We start from the raw sequence: 26,173 nt of genomic DNA, 5'->3' as shown, positions 1-26,173 counted from the left end.
GCTCTACCTCCTGAGCTACTGCCGCCCCAACATGGATTGTAAAGAATAAATGAGAAATTTGTATTTTCAGTTTTTGTATAGAGCCTGCACAGGGGGAGCAGCCATCTAGTAGAACAAAGACCAAACAGAAGCAGTGCACAAATTTGTCATTGGTTCTGTATTAACAGACCAAATTTGACAGTTATGTAGGTTAATTGTGTGAAAACCTAACTTGCTATACTAACCTAGTCTCAAAACATGATTTCTACCTAAACCTTAACCTAACACTCAAATGAAATGAATCGCCGTCATGAAAATCTCATTAAAACTACGGTGAGTAACCGAACCTTTACATTTGACTCTAAGTACCCAGACTTGAGATTTAGACCTAATGCTTAAAGGGACAGTGTGTCAGGACCAGAACGGAACGAGGACCCACTGGCATAACATTTCTCACAAGTTTTATTAGAAGAAAGGGAGGGGGTTGCGCCCACAATCCAGGGATTGCTGGACGCGGGGGAGCAGGTTGTTCCGAACGCGGAAGTGGGACTTCTGTGGTAAGGGATGGCGGTGTCGAGAACGGAAAAAATGGGTCAGTAGCCGGGATAGAAGAGCAAAAACTTGGTGGGGATCGGATACAAGTCGAAATCCAGGAGAGGAGAGTAGACATGGTCGTATTTCGGGACGGGAGAACAGACGTGGTCGAGATCAAAACAGATCATAGCGCGAGACAAACAGGAGCAAAAAACAGGACAGGCAAAAAAGGGCTTGCCGTATAAAAACACAGATTCGCAGACGGACCGCACAAAGGGGACTGACAGGACAAAGTTTAAATACTGACAAGGAGCCAATCTGTCAACAAGCTGCAGCTGGCGCCACACGGGCGGGGCCAATTGGGCGTCATGACAACCGTGACACAGTGTGGATTTTTGATCACTATACGTTGCAGTATGATGTCAACCAAATAAGAGTGCCAAAAATACAAAGAAGAATATAAACTATTGAGACTAAGGCGCCATTCACACTGCAGAGCTTAATGCTCAATTCCGAATTTTGGGTGAAAGCCGATGTTTTTCGTTCACATTACAAACTACATGAGACCTGTGTGTGACTTGATCGTCCCGTATGAATGCACCACAACTGTCACGCATGCGCAGAAGAGGACACGTGATTGCGCTCAGTCTTTGCCCAATTACTCATGGGTGTAAACAGCCGAGCGTGTTACCCCTTAAATATCAATTAAATCCAAAACCTTTCCACCATTGAATGCTGTTGGTGTGGTTGGATTTGAATGTAAATTTTGTAAACTACCACTCAGGGATACTATCACTTTAAGAATGAATTTGAGCCACAGTTGTTAATCCGCAATGCTATGTTGGCTAATCTATGAATCATTTGCCATGAATGTGTGATTTAATGACACTCTGTGTTTTTGTCCACCGTGGTTGTTTATTTCTCCACTTCCTACCGCCTGGTTGAAGGCAGAATAGTGACGTCTGTCGCTCATGAATGCGTCTTGACCGTTCAGTCTGTAGTCGCATTCCAAAAAATCGGATACGTATGATATGAAAGTGGCCTGGGTCTGGTGTGAAAAAATCGGATATGTTCCATTCGGATGGACTTTAACAGATCTTATTTCCCTGCAGTGTGAACCTTTTTTTGTACAGCATTTTTTATCTTTTTGGGTACCCATAGCAGCAGGATAGCAGACAGTTATGTCAGCCCCCTCAAAGTGAGGCTCATATAATGTAAAATACCTGCTAATTTCTCATCCAATGAGTATCTTTAAAAATACAGTTTTTTTTGCTTATTATTTGAATCTTGTTTTTTCAAATGATTTTATTTTTTTTTTACCACTAGGATTCGCTAAATGATACACAACGTCCCGTTGAAAGAATTGACACTCCTGTTTTTTTTCGTTTTTGGGAGGTGTGAAAATCCTCAACTCTAGCTTTTCTATGAAGTAAAAATTTATCATTATCAGAGGAGACTTTACATGCCGCTTTGCAAATATGTCCTGTTAAAAGCCTATTCTCAAAGGTTAAACCAGACTTGGCTGAAATGTTTAAAATGAACCTTTAGCTTTTCACCCTAGAGTGAAATCCTCTATCAGGCTTGAAACCAGAATTTCAAATTAAAGGTAACATCCGACTTATGAGTAGCTCAACTTACATCCACCCGGCCAGCAGATGCTCATTTTTTTCCAGCTAATGCTAATTCTTTCCCAGAAGATAGTCATTTCATTTGAAACCTGGGGTTTGAAGTGTAATTAAAACGCTGAAAGTTAAATATTTTCTCTTTTTAGTATGGGTTTGGCGAGGGCCAACTGAGTTCAAAGAGTGTCATGCTTTATTTTTATTGCACCTACCTGCTTCTATTAGGCCTGTCCGGGGCGGAACAAACCCCCAAAATGATGAAAAAAGAAGAGTTTATTCGAGCCTGTCAAAGAAATTCACGTCAATTATGTGTTTCTCTGCCGCCATCTCCTGGCTTAAAGCCATAACTGCAGCCTCAAGTTTTCAACTGCCGCACCCCACCTTTAACGCAATATTTAATACCTAAGCGCATAGCAACCTGACAATCATTCAACAATTTGGGCAGTAACCAGCCAATTTATTGGACAATCTGTTTGTTTTTTAATTTAATTAAATCATTATTCTATATGATCGTTTTAGGATAACAATATTTCAACAATATAGAATCAGCCAAATGTAGACACATCTTGAGAAAATGTTCAGATACGCCCCTAGCTGATTCAAGTCTTTCATGAGCTCTGTGTACACATATAATTTTCTTCCAAAGTCTGCCATAAACTTGATCCTTTTGTCCTTGTCTAAGTGGCGCAATCCTGTTGTCTTTTAAAAAGAGGCGACAGGTCACATTCGACCTTCAGAACGGGAAGCTTTTGAAGTTATCAAAAACGTCTTTTGGCGTCAGTTGGGCACAAGTGGCTTTCTTTATTGCATCAGGTTGGTTCGATATAGGACGAGACAAAAATACAGCCGTCCGACACATTTCATCTCTGTTCAAAAAGAATCAACTTAGTATTTTTGCTTTGACTAGCGTACCTTCAGGGGGACTACGTCTATGTGTAAATGCAAGCATTATTTGGTTTAACAAAGGGATTCCAGTTTCTTGATTGTGACCAAAGTTAGCCATGTTTACATTGAATAAATCAGTTGCAAGGATAGAAACACGGGCAAAGTTGGTACACAAATAGATGTTTTTATATTTAACATCTTACACTTACACTTTATATGTGTAGATTAGGGCTGCAATGATTAGTCAACATTGTAGACAACAATCGATAATAGAAACAGTAATTCCCATTATCGACTTTTGTCGCCAACAAAGTGAGGCCTCTCCACATGAACATAAATCTCTGCTGAGGGGCGTTTATGTTCAATATAGTTTCTGTCTCGATCGATAACTTACAGATATGACGACGTCAACATCAAGTATGCGTACCAAAACTTTGAAAGTTTGGGAGCATTTGAGCTTGGATACGGCAGATAAACAACGACCACATGCAAAGCAAACTGTTTTATTGAGAAACGTTAAGTTCTTTTGTTACAGACTTTGTAGTTGACCACTGAATGTACTTTGCAAAATGTACTTAATATTTGTTGTATTTACCGTTTTACTGCTGCTAATGAGCATGTCCTTAGTTTACAAGGTTAAAAAAGTTTTACTTGGGTTTAATTTATTACTTAAAAAATAGACGAAGGTTTATTTATGGATTTATGTCCCTATTGGCCTAGCAATGTGCCTATGTGGTTTTAGATCAGGTATTTTTATTAATTATTTGTATCATTCTGCTGTATGTTCAATAAAAGCTATTTTTTTTTATTGTATATATTTATTTTGTGCTTTATCATTTGCCACATATTTAAATGAACGTCGAGTGTCATGACAACCATGGCATTTTTTCTGTAGTGCCTAAAAAATGGAGCTGCTGAAAACGAATTATACATTGAAGGCATTTTAGCCAGAATTAGCATGTTCGTTTCTGTAAAAGACCAAATGTTAACTGCTGCATCAAGCATGTAAGAAAATGTACTTTGATGTCGAGTTTGCTCTAAAGGCATTGCAAAGAAAAAACAAAAGTATTTCATGAAAGAAATATCTGAGTAAATTTCAGTCTTAATCGTTTAATTGCAAACCCTACTATGAACATAGCTACTTTAAGGACATTTTTATATGACCTCACAAAACCAGAATATAAACCTAAATGTAAACATACTTTATGTGTTGTTGTGCACAACATTTTGACTAGCAGATTGTAGACGAAGCTCCTTCTAGTTTCTGGTGTTGACGCAAGCGCACCAGCTCAAGAGGAGGGCGGGAATTACAATATATTTAGACCTTCTCATCAATTATGACAGAGCGCAAACATCATCAAGTTGTCTTTTGAGAATGACTCCCCCTTTTTCTTAACTTTCAAACATAACTTGCAATACTTGAATTATAGACAACACAGAGGATTGCATGAAAAAATGGTGCTTTAATAACAAAGGTTATTAAGTACTCTGCATATAACATTTACTTGAACCCTTGCATAAGTGGAGTCAAAAATGACCTGATGGGTTGTTATTCTTCAAAATCAGTTTAAATAAGAAACAATTACTATTTTTTTCCCCAATTGTTTTTCAACCACACCCATGAAAGAGTGTATGTACTGGTAGGTCATGAGTCCAAGGGTTAAACGTGCAATCCGATACAGTTACTAGTTACCTGTTGAGAAATGTAATCCATGTGAATGTAAAACATAATCCAAAAACTATCAAATTTGAGAAATGTAAAATGGGGTCATTCAATTACTCCAACACCAAATACGCTAATAAAAGACAAAATAAACATAATGTAAGATTACTTAATTTAATGTAACTTGAATAAAACTTTCTATTTCACATGGCAGACAAGATATGCTCTGGAATAGTTAACATTAAAAGTGCACTAAGAACCCAAATATTGTTTTAAAAAGATCAAGTGTTCAAGATCCTAATTTCCAACAAACTCTGGTATGTCTTGTGTCCAAGTTCAATTTTCACTTGTTTAAGATGGGGAAGCCAAAACCACTTGAAAATATTCATATTTACTAAGATAAGTATAGTTCTCACAACATAATACTGTATCACTTGCACGCGACTGCGCCTGCCAATACGCAGACACGAAAACAGCCACACGAAACTGCAGACTTACGCCAATTCAACGGAATGAGTGCTACATTGAGGGAAAATAAGATACAGACAAAAAGAAAAGTGTTTTGACGTGCAAAACGGTGTGACAAATAAGCTATCTGTCCAATCTGACTCATAGATTCAGATGTAACGAAGATGTGCGCACCTATTGTGTGTAAACTTCATCTCTCTCTGTGATTGAAATTTTGATGGACATGTTTTACGCATTGTGTTTGAGTAAATATAGTTTAAATAAATTGTAATTCTGCAAAATAATACCTATTTTAAATTAAATATTAAATATACTGGTTATTTGATTCCGTCTTTTTTTCTCTTACTAGCTGATTACAATACATCTTTTTGTATCTTATTTACGCAAAGGCCGTTACATGTATTCTGTTACTCTCCAAGCTTGGTCATATTAAACAGTACGGCAAGCATTTAGCTACCTGTAGTACACTTAAACTACAATAGGTAGGATAAAATATGCCTCCATTTATTCCTAAACCCTGAATTTGATTGGGGATCTGTAGATGCTGTGAAAATCTCGTCAAGGCACCCAAAATCTGACCCAGGTTTTTCAATTTCACAACTTGATAAAACTCAAGGCAATCTTTTATGTGTGCCTTCACTGTGAAGTTCAAGTGCGTGATGCTGAAACAAAACAGTCTTCCAGCAATTTGCCGAGTGAACTGTAAAGCCCCCTTTAAGCTCCCCAACACCCTCCGCCCCGACTCAGCGCCTGAGTGAAATATTGATGAAGGCAACACAGGCCAAGGCTTTTGCTGCGTATTACACGAGCTGTGATCGACACACATGCCACCACACAAAATTAATCCTTTGGCAAATTACGGTAGTCACAATTCACTTTAATTGGGCCCAAAGAGAAGATTCGTTTAACAGTGAAGGTGATTGTAAAGGTTAAGGATTGCCGAGTAGTACCTTTCACAGAAGCGTCAATCGCACAAAAAATGTCAGCATGCATGGCTTTAGCAGGCCAGCTACCCTGGAATTTTTTATGAAAATAATTTGATTAAATAATAACTTCACTCTAATGTGTAGCAAGTAATTGGTTAATACTATAACAATAAGAATTAGGATATTATTACAAACGTAAACCTTTAGATGATGGGCTGTGTATCAGAAATGTTCAACTGCTGGAGAGCAGGGAACAATAAATAAAGACACTGGACAAGTGCCTTGTGCAAAGAAATATATAGGAAAATATAATAAGAATATATTAAGACAGGAACCAACAAAAACAAATGTTTAAAAACTGCTGTTGGGCAACCGAAATTAATGTGCACAAATATTTGTCAACAACTTCAAAAATGGCCAGTTCTTCCCAGTTGTTGTTCATGAACAACCAAGCACAATGGTCCTTTTCTTCAGGGGTTTAAGTGTATACTGTCCTTAGCGCAAAGGTTCGGAGGAAAAAGTTGATGGTGGCAATGCTTGAGAAGTTGGGAGAATCAGTAATAGGCTTCGGCGCCTCCCCATCAGGGATTGTAGTGACTTTGACAGAAGGATGTTGATGGGCTCTTTACCTAACTCCTGAGCTCTCCCACACTGACTTAGGCTGGACAATTGGGCACCTGGCCAGTTCAATTAGACATTCAAAGCAGGTTCCCAAGTAACACAATTGTTTATAATTGTGCAGCTTTCACTCCTTGCTTTCCCAGAAACAACTAAGTTGGAAAAAGCTGAAAAAATGAACTTTTTATCCGCGAGTTTTACTTTGTAATCAATACTGAAACAAATCACAACCACACCAAGTTTTGCTACTGCTGTATTTTTAGTTAGGCACACTTGTATGCTTGTCTGTGTTGTGCCGAAAAATAAACCAACCACCCTCCCTGCATGAAAATGTCCCCCCTTGCGCTGCTAAAATTACTAAAACGTCTTTGAATCTAATTTTGTGGGGAATGTGGGGAACAGTAAAGCACAGAGCATTTGCACCTTGTATGCACAAGGGGAAACATTTCATACGAGCCTAGGGCACCTGCACCTTATTGGGCGGGTCCGCCTCCCTTTAAAATAGAACCAACTACAGAGACTGCGTCCTTTCACACAGAGCGCTTTATGGGTACGTAATGGAAAAAAATTAAGTTCGTCAACAATAGAATAATAGAAGAATAAATTCAGCTGCTAGGGGTGGTCTGTGGTCCCGAACAGCAGTACCCAGTTTAGCTGACAGGGGGCGTTAGAGACCCCACAGAAGCAGACGACGCAATAGCAGTTGTTTATCAATTTCGCTGGAATTTATTGGGGGTGCCTTGACACGAAAGCTAGCTAAAGACTTTCTCAGAGGCCTAAAGTACAACTGTGTGAATTTTCACAAAAATAGGTTTAGCTGTTTCAGAACTTAAAGGTCACATACAAACACACACAAATGGACATGCCATAAAGCATCTTACGTTTCACGGTTTCATTACTACATTGATTCGCATTTTGAGTACTGATTGGCTAAACTGTGTTTAAATATTTGATGGCTACAGTAGTTATAGATAAAAAAATCATAAATCAATAAAGTGGTTATACAATATTTGTTAAACAAATGTTTGAGCCTGTAAAACGGGTTTGTTCTTTGATTTCAGTGTTTAATAGAGTATTTAATTGTCCAATATTTGTAATACAATAAATATATCTACTTCACGTATTTCGCTTATTTTTGGATAGTAATCCAGCAATAAACAAGTGTTTGTACTTTATTTCTGATAAGGCCATATAAAATTTATAAAAATGTTTATGCGGACTGCAAATTGCCGGATCAAGAGGGTTGAGTTAGTCATTTCATATTTGTATTACGTGTTCGTGTATAAAAGTTACCCATTTATTAGATGTCGTATGTAAATGCTGGAACTTCTAAGAATGCTTTTCTTTTTTGCTGGTGCCGCAGTAAGCCTTGTTCTTGATGACCATGAATCCCTTAACCTCCTGGGTTGTAGGAGCACCACCTCAGTGGTGTGTCTTTGGGCTTCCGAAATTAAGAGCACGCCTATTTTGTTCATTTTAATACTGTACATATAGAAAACAACCACCCTTTTTGTTTTTTAGTCAGTGTTGTGTTCTTTTCTGGGGCTACATGTCACATGATGATGGTCCAATAAGATAACATCAGGTAGAAGTGTCAACATATCTGCCATTGATTTTGTGAACTCTGCCAGGAGCCATAATGACGGTCTGACCTTTGGGCATAATCTAAGATCGGAGCCAGTTTGACTTCTGCCAGATAATCAAAAGCAAGAGTTGGCGGATACCTAAAAATCAAAGCCTTGCCAGTAAATGGAAAATTAAATGCAACCCACTGAGGGCACCATGCCCTTCAGCGTTCTGGGCGAAGTTGTGCTTGTCTTCCTTTGATTCTCTTACATTGTACTTTGTGGGGGGTCTAGTGGAGTCTTATTGAAGTCTCTGTGTTACAGAAGCAAATTGAACACACTAATTCTAGATAACTCGCTGAACAAGCCTTATAAGTGCATGACACACTTTTCAAATGACTGCAGTAAACTCAATGAAATCATCTTTAAATTGATAGAAAAGGTTAAATGCTGAGATGTTTATTTTTATGGCGGTTTGTGGACAGGAAGAACTCTTGTCACTAAACAGATTATTTAGATGTATCCAAAAAACAAATTCTTATCTCGATCGACTTTTCCCTTCATGTAATCTCACATTGAGGAGTGACGATGCACAAGTCTGCTGAAATGTTAACTGCTATGTTCTCATTATGGTAAAATGATCTTCAATATAACAAAGATTATAGTACAGTAGTATGTCGTACTTCTATTTCGTCATCTGAGAAGTTTGGTTACGCGACAAATTGGCTCATTTTTAATCATCTTGCAGAATACCGGAAAGTTGAGGATGGTCGAGTAGTGGTAATAACAGCATGAGGGCATGTCAGCCTTCATTTTTTTCCACTGGCTTGCTTTCTTATCATCCTTCACAGCTTTGCACAGCAATCAGCAACATTCACTCACTTGGCTTCTTTTCAAGCCGAATGTTGAAGCAGCTCCCCGCTCGTCTGGACAGATAGCGCAAAGCAGACATGCCTTTAAATCCGAGCCAGCGGCGGCCCGCTTTCACCTGGCGCCTTGGCATCTCGTTCATTCCCGGAAACACGGTGCTGTTGGACCCTCATTCTTGTTGTTCTACAGACCGAAGCATGCTGGAGCATTGCCTCCTTTTTCGTACTCCGAGGAATTATTCGATCAGGCATCTGTACAACTGTGAAATTTCCTGGCCTGACAACATTACAAAATGCTATGGCCTGCGCAGCTGTTTCATCTTGTTTCAGAAGGAAATAGTGTCGGGATTTGTGAGTGAGCCGATTAAAATTACCTCAGATTTCCAAAAGAGGATGGACATTTTTTTATATTACAAGGATCAGTCTCATTATTTTTGAAGGAGCTACCTTTTTCTTTATCAGTTTGTGGTTCATCGATTTGCCAATGAATTAGTAATATGGTCAAAAACACACAAACATTGATTGATGAAAACTACGTTTATTAAAATTATGATCAGTGATCACATGGCCAGTGCTTGGAGCGTAACTGAAAAAGTCATCAGTTACAAATACTAGTTACTTTGTTTAAAAAGTACTTACCTTACCCTCAGGTTACTTACACCCATAATTAACACATTACTCTGAAAGTAAATATCTAGTCACAATTTACCATTCTATCACACAGTAAAGCCGACCCCTAAAACTGCTTTAAGATGACCACATAATAAAAAAATAGAAGAAAACATGCAAAACAACCAATCTGTGGAAGCAGCAAACAACGCCTACAAACAAGCACTTCGCTGAGACACTCCATATTCATATAATTTTTGGCTTCAGGCAACTGGAAGATTTACTTTTCCGTTTCTGTATCCTACCCAGGACTTTTTCTTATTTTCACCACAATATTTAAATAAGTCCATCCATCCATCCATCCGTCCATCCATTATCTGCACCGCTCATCCTCAGTTGGGTTGCGGGGGTGCTGGAGCCCATCCCAGTTATCTTTGGGCCGTGGGCAGGGGACACCCTGAACTGGTTGCCAGCCAGTCGCAGGGCACACAGAAACAGACAACTCACTCGCTCATTCACACCTAGGGAAAATTTGGACCGGCCAAGTAACCTGGCATGCATGTTTTTGGAATGTGCGAGGAAACCGGAGTGCCCAGAGGAAACCCGCGCAAGCACAGGGAGTACATGCAAACTCCACACAGGAGGTTCGATCTCATGACCTCAGAACTGTGCCGCACACGCGCTAACCACTGCTCCGCCGTCCTGCCCAATATTAATAGATAAAAAGACCAAAATTCAACACTTTTTACTGTTAATTCTGTGGTCACGTTTGCCACATTGATTCAGTTGGTTTGTTGCTTCTGTATAAGCCACGGCCCACCCGACGCGCTGCTAAAGATACACAACCAAAAATGGTCATATAAACTGACGATAACTGTAAACAGGTATATACAAACTTGCTGGTTGATTAGGGTTGGAGTGAGAGTTAGTTATAAAATGATGTTGTTATGAGAATTCTGCTTTGTAAGTAGCAAAGTAATGCACCATATTTTAGCCGCAGATGAATTACCATATTTTACTAGTTACAGTACTCGTTACAGAGAAAAGTACTTGCATTCCAGGAAAGTTTCCTTTGTAACGCGTTAGTTCCAACACCCATCAAGACCCAATAATAACATGGAAATCATCAGATTTCTATTTCAAAGTTGACTTAAGGAATTTGGAAAAAGGGGTTTATGGGGTGTGTGGGAAAAGCTAAAATAGATAGAAGAAAGTACATATTTTCAATGGTATTTTTGACGATTTTGACCCACAGCACCAATCAGCAGTTTTGCTTTTCTTTTGTGGCTGCACACAAGTGCCTTTTCTTGGAGAGAGATACGTAGTTGCTTCAGTCGTTCAAAGTATGCTTGTTTCCAATCAAACACTAACGAGAAAAGGGGTGCAACATTGTGTATTGCCATGGTCGAATTTCAAGGATCTTTGCTGTATTCAGTTTCCAGTTTTACTTCTGACACTTTTTGTGAGGAGAGAACAATTTTGGTTTGTATTTCGTGTTTATATTTGATATCTAAGGATCAACGACACATCTTATTTTAAACCTTCTCCCCATTGTAGCTCACCTTCCTGCCTCCCCCCTGGGGCGAGTGTGAATCCAAGGCTCTGGAATCTGGATTTTTCCAGGTGTACAGTGTGACCGCCTGCCGGATCGACTGTGAGACGCGTTACATTGTCGAGAACTGCAACTGCAGGATGGTGCACATGCCTGGTAGGCGCCTCGCCCACCCGAAGACCTGCGGCTTCAGGCTGCATCTTGACTCAATTACTTTTCCCTGCTAGGCGACGCCTCCTACTGCACTCCGGAGCAGTACAAAGACTGCGCTGAGCCCGCCCTCGGTGAGTCACGTTAACACGCGATCCTGCTGATTTGTGAGATTTTATCGAAACTCTGATGTAAATCCGACATACATCCTAACATACCCAGTAACCACTGAAAGAAATTAATTACCAGACAACGATGCACTTGAATTTTAATATAATGAGGGGCAGTAGTGTGCAGAAATTTTGGTGAACAGGCCATCAGAGACAAAAAGGCACCTTCCAAGTGTACATTGGATACATCAGAAAATGGTGATATGCAAACACATTGAATGCTATTAGACTTTTAATTACTTTCAAGATTTTACTGATCAGATTCAAGGCGATCAAAAATGATAAATCAAAATGGGAAATTCTGCTAAAAAACAATCAAGGTTTCCCACAGTATGTCTGGAACAGGGGCCGTAGTGATCATTCTGTGAAAGACCCTGGCAGTCTCCATAGACATTAAGAATTTAGAAGAAGAAGAATTTACTTTTATTGTTATTCTTTGTAACCATGCACACAGAACGCAATGTCGATACACCTGACCCGTACAGTTAAACTGTAGCAAGCCGATGCAGCCGCAGCCAAACAGGGCGCCGCCATTTTAGACCCAACTGCTGTGTTGGGAGTCATTAGGTGACCAAACCCCCCCAATTCCAACCCTTAATTTAATTTAATTTAAGCTGTTAAATACATCGTTGTTTTTTTTTTTAAACGAAACTAATCGAAAAGGGCAATGCGGCAGGAGCTCTAGCATGTCTATCTTACCATGACTCTAGTGAGGAGTGACAATAATAAGAAGTATATCTTTAGAAATACAGCGTCACAAGTAGGTGTTTCTATTCCAGATCTTGAATTTGAAGCTTTACAGTCAGGTGCTAATCGGTGAGTCAAATCTTTGTTTTGCAATCACGGTTACTTTCTCAATTTCATAGTAATATTCAGCTCTATTTAGTGCTAAAAAATCATTATTGATTTAGTAAACCCATCCTTTCAAGATACAAAAAAAATGGCATCAGATACAAAAAAAAATGGCATCAGGGTATGTTTTTACGTTTAAATCTTTAATCTTTGGTTGTGCCCCCCCTCTACATATATATATATATATATATATATATATATATATATATATATATATATATATATATATAAAAAGGGCTTCACTCTGGCTGACTCCAGCCTACTAGCAGTCACTTTTACTTAGCAAAACAATCAAAGCACCATTTCTGAGATGGTTGTCTCCTGTGGTTGTCTATTCCCTTATGTTATTTAGCAGATAAAAGATGTAAATCTTGTTTGTTGTCATCAATGTTCTTTCCGAGTATAAAAAGGATCATGTGTTGTACGATAGCCTAGGGTAATAAGACAGATATATTTAATCTACTGGGTTATTCTCGATTTCTTTCTTTGTTTACATTGTTTTCAGGATAACTGGGTTAAAAAACCATGAGGGGCAATAGCATGTATGCGAGCTTAACTTCACGTGTAATCGGGCTACTCTTTTGAGGGCAAGATCCAAACATGCAGATCAGGTCAAGTCAGTATCAATTTGTCGAAGTGTTTATGTCTGGAATTTCTCCTTTCAAGAATAATTATACCGGAAAAAACAGCACCTGTCTCCTAGTTGTCTAAAGAAATTATGCCTCGCTCCACTCATCAGAATTTACGCCTTGAACTTGAGGGTTCAGGAGAGAACTTTGACAACTCCCAGTGCGGACAATTTTTGTTACCATTGCCAAGTCGACTATCTGATATGACAAACAGTCTCATTAAATGAGCATTATAAGATATATCAGTACACCATTCTCAAAGGATTAGTCTTGACTTGTCAGGGCTTTCGGAGTGATTGCCCTACTTTACAGCTTCTGTGCTCTACCACTAATCATTTGTTGTTAGAATTGTACTGTATTCTCTTTTGTAGTATAAAAGAGCTTACTTGACTCTCCAGGATGCGCTATTGTACTTTAACCCAGAGTAGAATCAAAGCTGGTTTTTATTTTTTGTTCCAGTGAATCCATTAGTATTGTGTGTACCGACTGGCTAGCGCTAAGCTAACGGCTGTGTCAATTGAGTATTTAATAAAAATATTCTATAGTATTGTCACTCTGGTTTTATGATTTTCCAAAGTACCAACTTTTAAGAGAGTTCTTTTTAAGATTTGAAATGATTACTGGTGTGAATCACACTGATCACTGGAACTCATGGTCCTGGTTTCAAGCTACGCTTTCAAGAGAATAGCTTCGCATATTAGAATAATGGTTGGGAGAGACATGTTCTCATATTCACATGTTTGTGGGAGTGGCTTCAGCAGAAACATGAATATTTTGTTTTTATTTTGAAATCTTAACAGGGAAGGATAAGCATAATTTACTAATTCAGAAGCACGATTCTCCCTACACACGCCTTTTCGTCCACACAAAGTGGTTCCTTTCTTTCTTTCTTGTCTATCTTTCTTTTTTTCTCTCTTTCTTTGTTTCTTTTTTTCTTTGTGATAAATGTATAGTTTAGTAGACACTGAAAATAAGGAGAGATTCCCTCAATGGATTTTAAACTTCCAAGAACAGGACAGGAATGTACCACTCCTTCAAATAGGAAATTACAACCTGTTCTAAAAGCCTTCCACTGAGCCCTTGAATTTTTATTGAAACTGCAGATATGCCCTAAATGGTGCTGAATCAAAGAACAGTAACATTATGGGAGGATAGTCACAATGATGTAAACAGTGCCTAAGAGTCAAAATAATGAAAAACAGTGAAGTATATTAGTCTATGGCTACGTTCACACTGCACAGCTCAATACTCAATTCTGATATTTTTGATGAAATTCTATGTTTTTGAGAGATTGTTCACGTGACAAACTAAATACGTCTTGTATGCGACTACATCCTCTGCGTAAACGCACAACTGTCTTGCATGCGCACAAGAGCACACGAGACATCACGCGCAATGTACCAATGTTTGAGGAAGTACTCATGGGTGTAAACAATGGAGCGTTGTACCACCAAATACTAATCAAATCCAAAACTATGCTTTCCCCCATTGAATACTGTCTGTGTAGTGGGATTTGAATGTAAATATTGTAAACTACCACGAGAAGATACTATCGCTTTTAGAATAAACTCAAGCAACATGTTGTGATCCGTGATGCCTTGTTGGCTGTTCTGTGGGTTAAAAAATAAACAAGCATCATGTGTGATTTAATGACACTCCATGTTTTTGTCCGCCATTTTGAATTTCTCTGCTTCCTCCCACCTGGTTGAAGGCAGAATGGTGACGTCTGCCACACATCAACGATGTGCGGGTCGCTCAGACAGCATACCGAAATATCAGATACAACATGTATCATATTTAGAACTACATTAGAAAGTGGCCAGGGTCTGATGTGAAAGAATCGAATATGTTCTGTTTGGAAAGACTTTTACAGATCGGATGCCGATCGTCTCCATGCAAAAAAAAATCTGAAACCTGCAGTGTAAAACCTAGCCTTTATAGATGGTGTCCTATGATACGTCCTTTGCAGGTGTCCAATATTAAAAACAGAATAATGGCTTGTTTGTTTATTTGTTTGTTGGTTTCTTTCTTTTTTTCTTTCTTTCTCGTCAAATCGGGGCACAGTTTATGCTATCTTTTATCGATCGAGTTGAAAATACACTGACTCTGTGAAATGGACCCTTGCTGCCCATTTCAGCCACCCGCGCTGACAAGTACCTGGGAGCGGAAGCACATTACCCCAGGTTTAAAACTGCTGCATTGGCTCCCTGTGTTTCATGACTTATTTGAAGGTGCTTCTATTGGTCTTTAAAAGTCTCCAAGGTTATGGGCCTTCTTATTTATCCCACCTGCTTTTATCATATGACCCCTCGGCGGCTTTTCAACTGTTTGTAGGGTACCTTGTTCCTCAGATGTTTTATCTGCACAGCAGACAAAGGTGTTAAGCAATTGCTTTGCTTTGCTTTGCTTCACTGACAGACTGCAACAGTTGCATTGAATACAGGTTAGCCATTTAAATACAGTATGTCACAAAAGTGAGAACACCCCTCACATATCTGCAGGGATTTCATTATAATGTTTAATGGAACATCACTGAAGAAACATCACTTTGACACAATAAAAAAGGGTCAACAAAAGCCATGGCGCATTGAAAAGATATCCTCTGGTCTGATGAGACAACGATTAATTTATTTGGCTCAGATAGTGTTAAGTGTTTGTGGTTAGAAACCAGGTGAAGAGTACAAAGATGTTCTAAATTCAAGCATGGTGTTGGGAATGTCATTGTTTGGGGCTGCCTGATTGCAACTGGAGTTACAGAGTTGTATTTCATTGAGGAAAACATGAACTCAAGTATTTACTGTGAAATACTGGTGTGAGAAATGATCCCGTCCCCCCAGAAACTGGGTCACAGGGAAATGTTCCAGCTTGACCATGACCCCAATTACACTTCTAAGATTACCAAGGCTTTTCAAAAAGGGCTAATGGTAAAAGGAGATGAATTTCCCAAATATGTCTCCAGATCTAAATCCAATAGAACATCTTTGGGGCATCCTCAAGCGTAAGGTGGAGAAGCACAAGGTTTGGAATGTCCCCCAGCTCAGTCATGTTGTCATGGAGGAGTGGAAGACCATTTCATTTGCAATTTGTTTAGCTCTTTTACCTAAGGGTGTAATCACTTTTGTTACCAGGGGTTTAGCTACTAATGGCTATATTTTGAGCTTTTTAAGGGGGGGGGATACATTTACACAGCTATGTAAGCTTTACACTGACTACCTTTCATTTTGTCAAAGTGATGTTTTTTCAGTGTTGTTCAACTACACATTATGATAAAATCGCTGCAGAAATGTGGGGGGTGAAGCAAGGAGAAATGGTGAGATTGCTACGATGTGTTTCAATCGTAAGATACTTGATTATACAGTGACTTTCTGTGTGATTCATGCTTTTTCATCAAGCACAAACAGTATAATGTAATGAACCCTAAAAAAAATAATTCTGAACAGATAATATCTTATTTCCAGTTTATCTACAGTGAGATCACATCCTATTCTGTGCCCTTCACCGTCACCACTCCTTCATCATCCTCATCCTCATGGTCATTAGCCAAACTGTCAGCGGCAGAGAGCAGCAGCTGCATGTGTCGCACTCCGTGCAACGTGACACGCTACAACAAGGAGCTGTCCATGGTCAAGATTCCCAGCAAGACTTCGGCACGCTACTTGCAGAAGAAGTTCAATAAGTCGGAGAAATACATCGCGTACGTCAACATTGCACCACATGCTAGTGTTACATAGCTCAGTAAGCAGGGTAGGACAAGGAATGAGCTAATACAACAATGCTTTAAACAGATGAAACATAGATCCAGGACTTTTTCTCTTGAAACAAAAGCTAAACACTGCCTTCTTTGGCCATTTATATGTTTATAGTTTATTTGACACTTAACACAAGGAGAGAACACATGGATGATTTTTGAACCTGCAAGGAGAACAGGAGAGGACGGCACAAAAAAAACATTAAGATACAAAAATCCCCATCCGTTGCATAGGTTCTACCCCGAGGCCTTTCTTTTGTATTAGATATCATAGGTTACAAAAAGCAGATCTGCCCCAAAAAGTTTGGAAATCACCCGCAACATTATTGGCCAATATCGACAGATAATTAAACAGTACGTAACTAATAAGATATCATACAACATTGAACAATATTAGTCAAAATAATTAACAACCCAGGCCTCCAATGCAATCTTTTTTTAGGCATCTAATAATAAAAGTACACTACATTCTGTATAGTAAGCAAGCAGAATAGACATATTGCTCATAAAACAATAAAATACATGCATTTGAACTGCATTAATAAATAACACAATGTAATAAATAGTAGCAGGAACGCAGCCTCATCTTACACAAAGAAAAGTATTAAGTAGTTTGATTACACTTTTTTTCCTTCTTTACAAGGCAAAATACTATTTTTTGTATAACATATTGTTACATGTCAAAGGTCAAAAATAAAATAGCATAGCATATTCACTAATAGGTTTATAGTTTAGTGCACACTCAAAATAAGGAGAGAAGATATCAATGGGTTTAAAACGTATAAGGATACTAGGAGAGGACTGTACAATGGATCCAACTTTATGGAATATTATTTTACAGAGACAACATTTTGGTGTTGGACGTCTTCTTCGAGGCCCTCAACTATGAGACAATCGAGCAGAAGAAAGCCTACGAGGTGGCAGGGCTGCTGGGTAAAAACGATGAAAATGAAAAGCGGAGGTTGTTGAGCATTAATGAAGTTGTATGAATTGTAAAATGTGTACCTGCTGCAGGTGACATTGGTGGCCAGATGGGTCTTTTCATCGGAGCCAGCATCCTCACCATTTTGGAGCTTTTTGACTACGCTTATGAGGTCGGTCAAGCTGTCGTCCACAAAGCTGAAAAGGTTGCACAGTGTAAACCCGATTCTCGTGTTTTCCAGGTTGTACGAGACCGCCTACTAGAGCTCCTTAGTGCAGAAGATGAGGAGGAAGGTCGCAGAGGGGACGTGGTAACGTTATACCCTTATATTTGACACATAGATTATTTATACATTTTTGTTTGTTTGTTTTGTTTTGTTTACCAAGTATCTTTACAAAAATGTTTCCATTTACTCTGTATTCAATTGATTTCTTTCTTACTTGCTCGCTCACTGACACATTTACAGGGAGCTGTAGGCTCGGGCCTACATGCATTCAATCTTTTTACTGGAAATGTATGTTATGCTGTTCTGCGTAGTAAATTATATTACATTTCATTTGTATTATATTTGTGAAATAATAGGGTTTTGAAATGAAAATAATATATTTTTGTTTAGTTTTGTTAAAAGGCATATTGTAAACTATTTAGACCTCTTAGTGGTAAAAAAAAATATTGATTTGAAACATTTTATGAAGCTCCCCTAGAGGGATCAGACATATGGGCCATTTTTATTTCAAATCTTTTCAATTTTTATTGAATCATTAGTATTGTTATTTTATTTTTTTAAACTTAAATCCTTTTTAGTGCTTTTCATTGCATACATTCTTCCAGGTTAAGGGTTTTTATTTAGCTTTTTAAATAATGTTTTATCTAGTCATTGTTTACAGAAGAAACACTCGCGTTATTATGTTTGTTTATTCGTTGTTTGACTGATTATGTTTATTATTTTGTCGGATGCTTGGAGTGATCGGTGGTTGGGAGCCGCCGTACCCAATTTGGCTGCCAGAGGGCAGTAGAGACGCCTTAAAAGCAGAGCACACGAAAGCAATTTTTTATTGATTTTGTTAGTATTTATCAGGGTGTGGGCGGTACAGTGCAGGGGTTCAGGGTTTAAGTCCAGCTACCGCAGTCTTGCCATGTGGAGTTTGCATGTTTTCCCCGTGCCTGCGTGGGCTGCTTCCGGGCATTCCGGTTTCCAACCACATTCCACCCAAAAGAACACATGCATGTCAGGTTAATTGGCCGGTACAAATTGTCCCCATGTGTGAATGAGCAAGTGAATTGTTGTCTGTCTCTGTGTCCGCTGCAACTGGCTCACAACCAGTTTAGGGTTGTGCCCACTGCTGAGGATAGCTGGGATGGGCTCCAGCAACCCCGCAATTCTACTGAGGATAAGCGGTGCAGATTATGGATGGATGGATTATCAGAGTGTCTTGATACCAAACCTAGCTAAAGACACTTTTGGGGGCCTAAAGTACATCTGTGTTAATTTTATGTCGCATATTAACCTACACCACACCCCCGAACAAAACGGGATTTATAAAGAAGTTCAAATTAGATAGGTTTGGATACATAGATTTAGATTAGATAGGAAGGACGGATGGACAGACAGACAGGCAGAATCGTTATCTATTATCATTTATCATCATTTTGACGACTACTCTTGCAGGAGTAAAAGCCAAACTTCACTTACTTTACAGCTTTAATTGTTTTTAAATTTCTTTCTCTTTCAGACCTCTTGCGATCCTGTAGCCAACCACTCGGAATCGATCAGCCACAGTGTGGCTGTGCCCCTGCAGACCACACTGGCCACCTTGGAGGAAATCACCTGCTGAGGCACCCTGCGTCTTAAACCAAACCCCCCCTAAACCCACTTACCATTGTCAGGACAGCCAATCACGAGGCGGTGAAACTGTTTAATGACTCAGCCGTGCAACATGGGGCAGGTCCAATCTGCGCTGCGAGTTTTGAGGTCACACTCAATGTGCAGGAACTTACCTCAGTGGTGGCTCAACCAACACCCTCCAAAAAAAATGGACTGAGAGTCACCAAACTGCATGCGTGACTCCCAATGTGCCCACTTGATGAATGTACAGCTTCAAGCCCCTATTCCCCTTTCAGCTTTAAATGGGGCAAAAGAATTCTGCTTTTTGTTGGACAAAAGACAAAGAAAGCAGGCAATGAAAAGAGTTAAATTACATTTTTTCTTTGCACTTTTATTTTGAATCGGTCCACTGAAAGTCCTGAGGGCGTGCTCACACCAGGACTTCTCAGACGTGAACAAATACAGAATCTTTCCAACTCCGGATGTAGTCAATAACTCATTCAATGCCATAACAAGAAGCATTATGCCTCAGTTTCAAAACGTAAAATTCGTTTTTTTATAGTTGTTTTTGAAAAAAAATATATTTTATCAGGGGATCGGTGCGGATCATTGGTAAGTATCACCTCTAGGAATTATTTCAATATGATACATCACGGCTAGATGGCAGGAGTGGCTTTGATCAGATCTTTGTCTAAACATTTCCCAGTTCCTTCCTGTATCTGGCGAACGAGTGAGTGTTGACAGCCCTGTAAGGCGAGTAGGCATAGTAAAGCAGTGTGGTGAGAGTCACAAGATATGGACAATAATAGGCAGTTAACTCTTCAACAGAGCTTATTCCTTTCAAAGGAGATGACAAAGTCCCATCCTCATTGTCTGGTCGCACAGTTATGCCGTTATATGCACGAATGTAGTAACACATTCGCCTGAGGGAACGTGATTGCCATGGTGACATAGATCTTGTGAAGGTCATTGCATAGTCCATGCATCCTTCATGCATACAACAGGCATCAGTTTGGTGTTCTTGCAATGAAATGGTATTTTGCAAGCAAAATACCCTTGTGTTTATGAAAAGCATTGTTCAGATATTAGAGGTATCACAAATGAAAAAAAGCATTGAAGTGAAAGTTCTGCTTGAAATGGGTCCTTTTAAAAATAGCCGTTTCCCTCAGAAGTTTTCTTGGAAACAAGTATTTTCACGAAAATTAGCAATGTCCATCTATTATTTAATGAACAATGGTAAAACTAGAGAGGTACTTTATTTTCTAATAAAAGATGAGGGTTCAAGCTCTCTTTATATATGTCCTAAGCCTATATAGCTACAGAAAAACATTTTCTGTAGGCCTTCAAAACCGGCTCTCTCAATTTAAGAAAATCATCTGGCATTAAATGAGTTCATGAAAAGAAGCGTGTCCTGAGTGTCATGTTGAAGGCATATGATTTGACTTATTCAACTTCAAGGATTTCTTGTCATGTGAATATTCACAGGTTTAGAGCATCATTATTCACTAACGATCTATTCAAACATTTTTAATATGCAATATTAGACATCGGCATGCTTTCTGACTGAGGAGTCTTTTTATTGAGTCCCATGATAACAGTTTTCTCAAATAACTGAGTGAAAAGGTTGTAGCATACAGTAATCCCTTGTCGTGTCACAGTCAGAGTTGGGTAGGGTTACTTTAACTTGATTACTTTTGGATTACTCCAATACCAAATATGCTAATAAAAGACAAAAGAAACTAAATATGAATAAAATTACAAAATTTTGTGCAGGCTTGGGGAGTAACGGAATACATGGAACGGCAAAAATGATGTTGGCAAGCTGTTTGGATTTATTTTCATTTTGTTTCTGTCGCATTTTATCTTAGTTTTGCCGGAGATCAAAGAGATCAAAGCCATGAGAGAAAGCTTACCACGTGTTGTGAGTCATAATTTTATTCATATTTAATTACTTATGTCTTTTATTAGCATATTTGGTATTGGAGTAATCCAAAAGTAATTGAAAGTAATCAAGTTAAAGTGACCCTACCCAACCCTGGTCAAAGTTTACTTTTTGCGGTTACGCTTTTTTGTGAATTTTCATCGCGCGTTGTCCTCCGCACTAAACAGTTAAATGGTTGCCCACCCCCCCCTCCTGTCCATATCTGCCTGCGTGTCAAAAACATTGTAGCCGCACATAACACAGATTTATTTCCTATGTTACTTAGACAAAAATCTTTTTCAGTTTCCAGTTTCTCTAAAAGCCATCAACAAAATGCTCTGGACTAACAAAAGCACCGAAAGGCAGAGGATTTTTTTTTTTATAATTATAATTAAAAAAGTATTGTACTTTGTTAAAGAAATACATGAACCTGTGAATAGGGTTTGTTCTTTGGATTCAATGTATAATATGGTACTTAATAGATAAGTAAATACATTAATGTTTCTACTCCGTGGGTTTTGATGATCACGGTTCCTTTTAGAAACCAAACCCCTGTGAAAAACAAGTATTACTGTATACAGTATCATAAGGTAGGACATTTTATCCGTCAATAATTTCCAAAACAAACAAGAAATGAACAAAAGGAGCAAATGCCTGTGTCAAAAGTTGCATTATGTATGCATTTTTACTATCTATTTTTCCCCTATGGACCATTTTCAGTCAAATCAATGGTTTTACTGTGCCAATTGTGACAATTAAAAGTAACTCTAATAGGCAACCATTTTATTATGAATAAGTTACTTTGTGACATACCACCATGGTTGTTTCTTGTTTCTTTGTGTAGGTGTGTGTGTGTCACTAATGATGATTTTATTGCCTTACAAATGGCAGCTATCATTGTAAATTAGCAATTGGGTTTATGGCTGTACATTATTATCTATTTTTGAACTTTCTTGACATAGAAGTCCTGCTGATTTTAATTTGCACTATAATTATTATTTATAATATGCATTAGCTATGTACATTGCTTTCCAACTGTTTAAATATGTATTGTTTTCAGTTCTATTTCATTTCTATTGAGCAAAGTGACTGTGATCCTAAAAAAAGAATCCATTGATTTTACCTACCTGCAAGTCCATGCCTGCTGGACTTTCAGAGTTTGATGAACCTGAGCGCGGTTTTGAGGGCCTAGTCACTAGTGTGAGCACGCCCGAGGAGAAGATCTTTGGCCAGACGTCACACCCCTACTTCTATCGAAGGGACTCAATATAGAGTGTGAAAAGCAGGCGCTGTACATACATGGAATGGTGATGATGTCATCATTCAACCTCCCCCAAAAAAGCTAAGATAAAATGCTTTATTATTTTTGTATTATTTGTTTTGTTGTAAAACAATTGTAAATATGTGTGATTTTTCACTTCACAGTTGTCTTTGAGACATTGTTATGTAAACAGGATTTTCAAACGTCGAACAAAATTACTCTCTCTCCGCTCCCTCCATTTGCTGGTGCTTTGTTGGGAAAAAAGTGTATTGTTTCATTTTATGAGTGAAACAATTTATTATTTTGTGGCCAGAAGCACATAGTTATTTATTTTTTTCGTATAAAAAGAGTTTATTATTGGAACACTGTGTATGCTTTGACCACTAGATGTCGCTGTATTGTGTAGTGAAACAAGGAAGAATACAAAGCGCATAATTTTATTGTTTTTCAAGCAGTACCCATTGCAGCAAGAGAGCAGATAATAATATTAGTCTATTAGCCTTCTCTAGGTGAGCCTCTTGTTCTGTAAAATAATAATGTGTGTGTGTGTATATATATAATATATATATATATATATATATATATATATATATGGTCAACCACTGCAATTTTCAGATTACGTTGTGCTAAATTCGTGCCCAAAAAATTGTTTTTGGTCCTATATTTTAGACTCATCACAGAAACATCAAGATCGTTCTAAAACAAGATACCGGGAAAATATAAAGCCGCATAGCTTACCTAAGTTCTCTTGCAGCCATCACGTTCAATAATGATACGTAACCATGGTCTTCTTACAACCGTGAGTGTAGTAAATCCTTGAGAGTAAAATATTTACAAATACAGAATAGTAAAAAATGTTTTCTCTGTGCCGTAGTGTGATTCACATTCATCTTTTTCAGCCAATTGCAGGCTTTGTTTCGCCCCTTTAGTCTATGCGAGCCTGTAAATGATTAAAAGGATCCGCCCCTTTACCTCCGAATAACTTTAGGCAATAGTGACTGATTCAAATGATGATTGACACATTGGTTAGGAAATGAAACGGCGGTATATAAATCCAAGCATACACCGCGGACTACTTCGCCTTCGGGTGAAAATCTAGGCGGCTGCTGCTTGCCTTAGTTGCAAGACTTTGTGACTTAATATTGATCCATATATAAGGCGCATGGTCAGCTTTTGAAAAAAATGAAGGCTTTTAGGTGCGCCTTATAGTGCGGAAAATATGGTGTGTGTGTATATATATATATATATATATATATATATACTTGGAGGGTGATACATTTGGATATATTAGCATAACACCAGCCTCACCTAAAGGAAGCTGACATAATTGTCCACCATTTTACTGCTGTGGGTATCCAAAAACTTAAAAAAGGCTTGACAAAAAAAGAGAATTAAATGGTGTGTTTTAGTTACTTTAAGTATCCGAAGTTTGTATTCTTCTTTGTCCTTGCAGCACACAATACAACAACATCAATAGGTCATATAATACACATTGTCACTTTATTTTCTATCTTCAACTAAATGATTTGTGATTGTTAAAACCTGCAATACTGATTCCAAATATTTCAAGGGTAAAACCTGCTTTAAAAAAGTCAAATATCAAACATGACAATCCAGCATTATTTTCAAATCTTAAAGGGGTAGTATGTATGATTTAGCCCCTCTTAGTAGTAAAACAAAATGTCATTCATTAGAAAAAACAATGATTTAAAGAGGTTCTCAGCTAGTCTGACTTCAGGACCCACAATTCCACCCTAATGACAAGCTGTGACCCAAATCAAGGAGAAATTTCACATCTCAAATTTATCGAGTGAAAGGATTTTTTTAAAGAACAAAATGACCAGCAAAATCAACTTTAAGTACAGTATATATTGGCAAACAAGCCTTCATCACATACAAGCGACCACCTCAAACTGCTTTTAAATTGCCACATACTAAAATACATTTGTAATAATAATAAAATGTATTTAAACATGATAATTATTTCACTAAATAGATAACAAAGATTATTATACAGGTAAACAAACAAAAATATCCAATTTTTAAACCGTTCACTGTACCTTCCAGCAACGCTTCAATGGCACGCAGCATTTTCGTATTTCTCAATCATTTCCTTTTCGTCTACATCGTTATTGTCACTGTTTTCCACTTTTCCTTCCCTCTATTACTCTTCCTTCTATGACACCTCAAAAAGGGGAAAAAAGACAAACAAAATCACTACGATATGAGATGTGTACCCTCTCAAAGATGGGATGGCACTGATTGACTGAGAAGGATAAACATCAGGCAGGGCATTATCGCAGTCTACTGTTAAGGACTTTGATTGACCCTCCATTTTTTCTTCTTAGCAACATTTTGCCAAGGCAAAGACCTGTGACCCACTGAAAACAGGTCTGTGACCAATTTTTAGCTAACTTAAATAATTTTGAAAATGATTTAAAAAATACATGAACTTTCATAAGAATTAGCATTACAGTATTTTACATGACTTGAGCCCCACCTTGAAGGAGCTGGCATTATTGTACATCATCTTGTTGTTTTGGGTACCCAACAAAAACAAAACCCCCACAAAAGTCTCGCGAAAAAAATAAGAGGGAAAAATGGAGCAGTTTGGTCACTCTGAGTCTTCGTAGTTTGTATTCCTCTTCGTGCTTGGTAGCGCTCGTTTTTAGGTTGCATCACACAATAAAGTGTCATCGAGTGGTCAAATAATACACTCTGTCACTTTAAAAACAGGGCATCTGTTCTTTGTCACATCGTGATTCGTCAGTTAGCTTTTGGGGGTGTGGCTGGTTCAGCAAAACCATGGGACACGTTAACATTTCATCTGTAATATTTGTATCATTTTGTGACTTCTTTTTTCCCTTTCCAGGTTCTGCCGTCATCCCAGCATGATTTATTCGCCGTCTAACTCGGAATGATTCATTGCTGCTCTTTTAAAACTGGTTGTTCGTGTGTTTGTTTTTTTGCTTAGTTTTTTTATTCGCCGTGCTTGATAGCCGCCACTTTGTGTTCCGCCTCGTGTAGCAGCCTCGATGTCACCTGGAATTGGCAGGCCTTTCTCTGGCGCCATTTTTGGGTCACGGTGCCAGCATTGTGTGTGTTTGCGTGACTTTTCAATGTCAAACCATTAAATGACAATGTTTTGCAACACATCTTGTTTTTCTTTCGAGTTTGGAAATCATTTACAGAGAAATCATGTCAAATATGACCTTTCGTCAGATTCAGTTACTTGCGGTGAGGTTCGTGTCTGGTGAGGCGCAGTCATATCTACAAACAAATTGACATACATATTTTTTAGCATTAATTGACAGAGCTAGAAAGCAATATGTAACTGTAAGATAGGAAATATATATATATATATTTTCTTACCCCTACTTATAAATGAAGTATATGTGCTTCTCC

The 26,173-nt window shown here is 38.3% G+C and overlaps 1 protein-coding gene across 3 annotated transcripts in view; it reads left to right on the top strand.

Moving 5' to 3' along the window:
• asic2 (acid sensing ion channel subunit 2) overlaps nt 1-25,921 on the top strand; it is a 264,184-nt gene extending 238,263 nt beyond the window's left edge. For 2 of the 3 annotated variants that reach the window (XM_088331797.1, XM_088331781.1), the window contains 7 exons: nt 11,296-11,446; nt 11,518-11,574; nt 16,632-16,785; nt 17,681-17,772; nt 17,854-17,933; nt 18,003-18,071; nt 19,495-25,921. In XM_088331797.1, the coding sequence (XP_088187923.1) occupies nt 11,296-11,446; nt 11,518-11,574; nt 16,632-16,785; nt 17,681-17,772; nt 17,854-17,933; nt 18,003-18,071; nt 19,495-19,596 (705 nt within the window). In that variant the 3' untranslated portion in view covers nt 19,597-25,921. The remainder of the gene's footprint in view (nt 1-11,295; nt 11,447-11,517; nt 11,575-16,631; nt 16,786-17,680; nt 17,773-17,853; nt 17,934-18,002; nt 18,072-19,494) is intronic. The other variant, XM_088331789.1, reaches the window with a different exon arrangement.
• Nucleotides 25,922-26,173: the final 252 nt, after the last annotated feature.

The sequence above is a fragment of the Urocampus carinirostris genome, chromosome 1 (assembly GCF_059441175.1).
Source record: "Urocampus carinirostris isolate Australia breed hairy pipefish chromosome 1, RoL_Ucar_1.0, whole genome shotgun sequence".
NCBI classification, from domain to species: domain Eukaryota; kingdom Metazoa; phylum Chordata; class Actinopteri; order Syngnathiformes; family Syngnathidae; genus Urocampus; species Urocampus carinirostris.
This window is presented reverse-complemented; position numbering and strand designations above follow the sequence as displayed.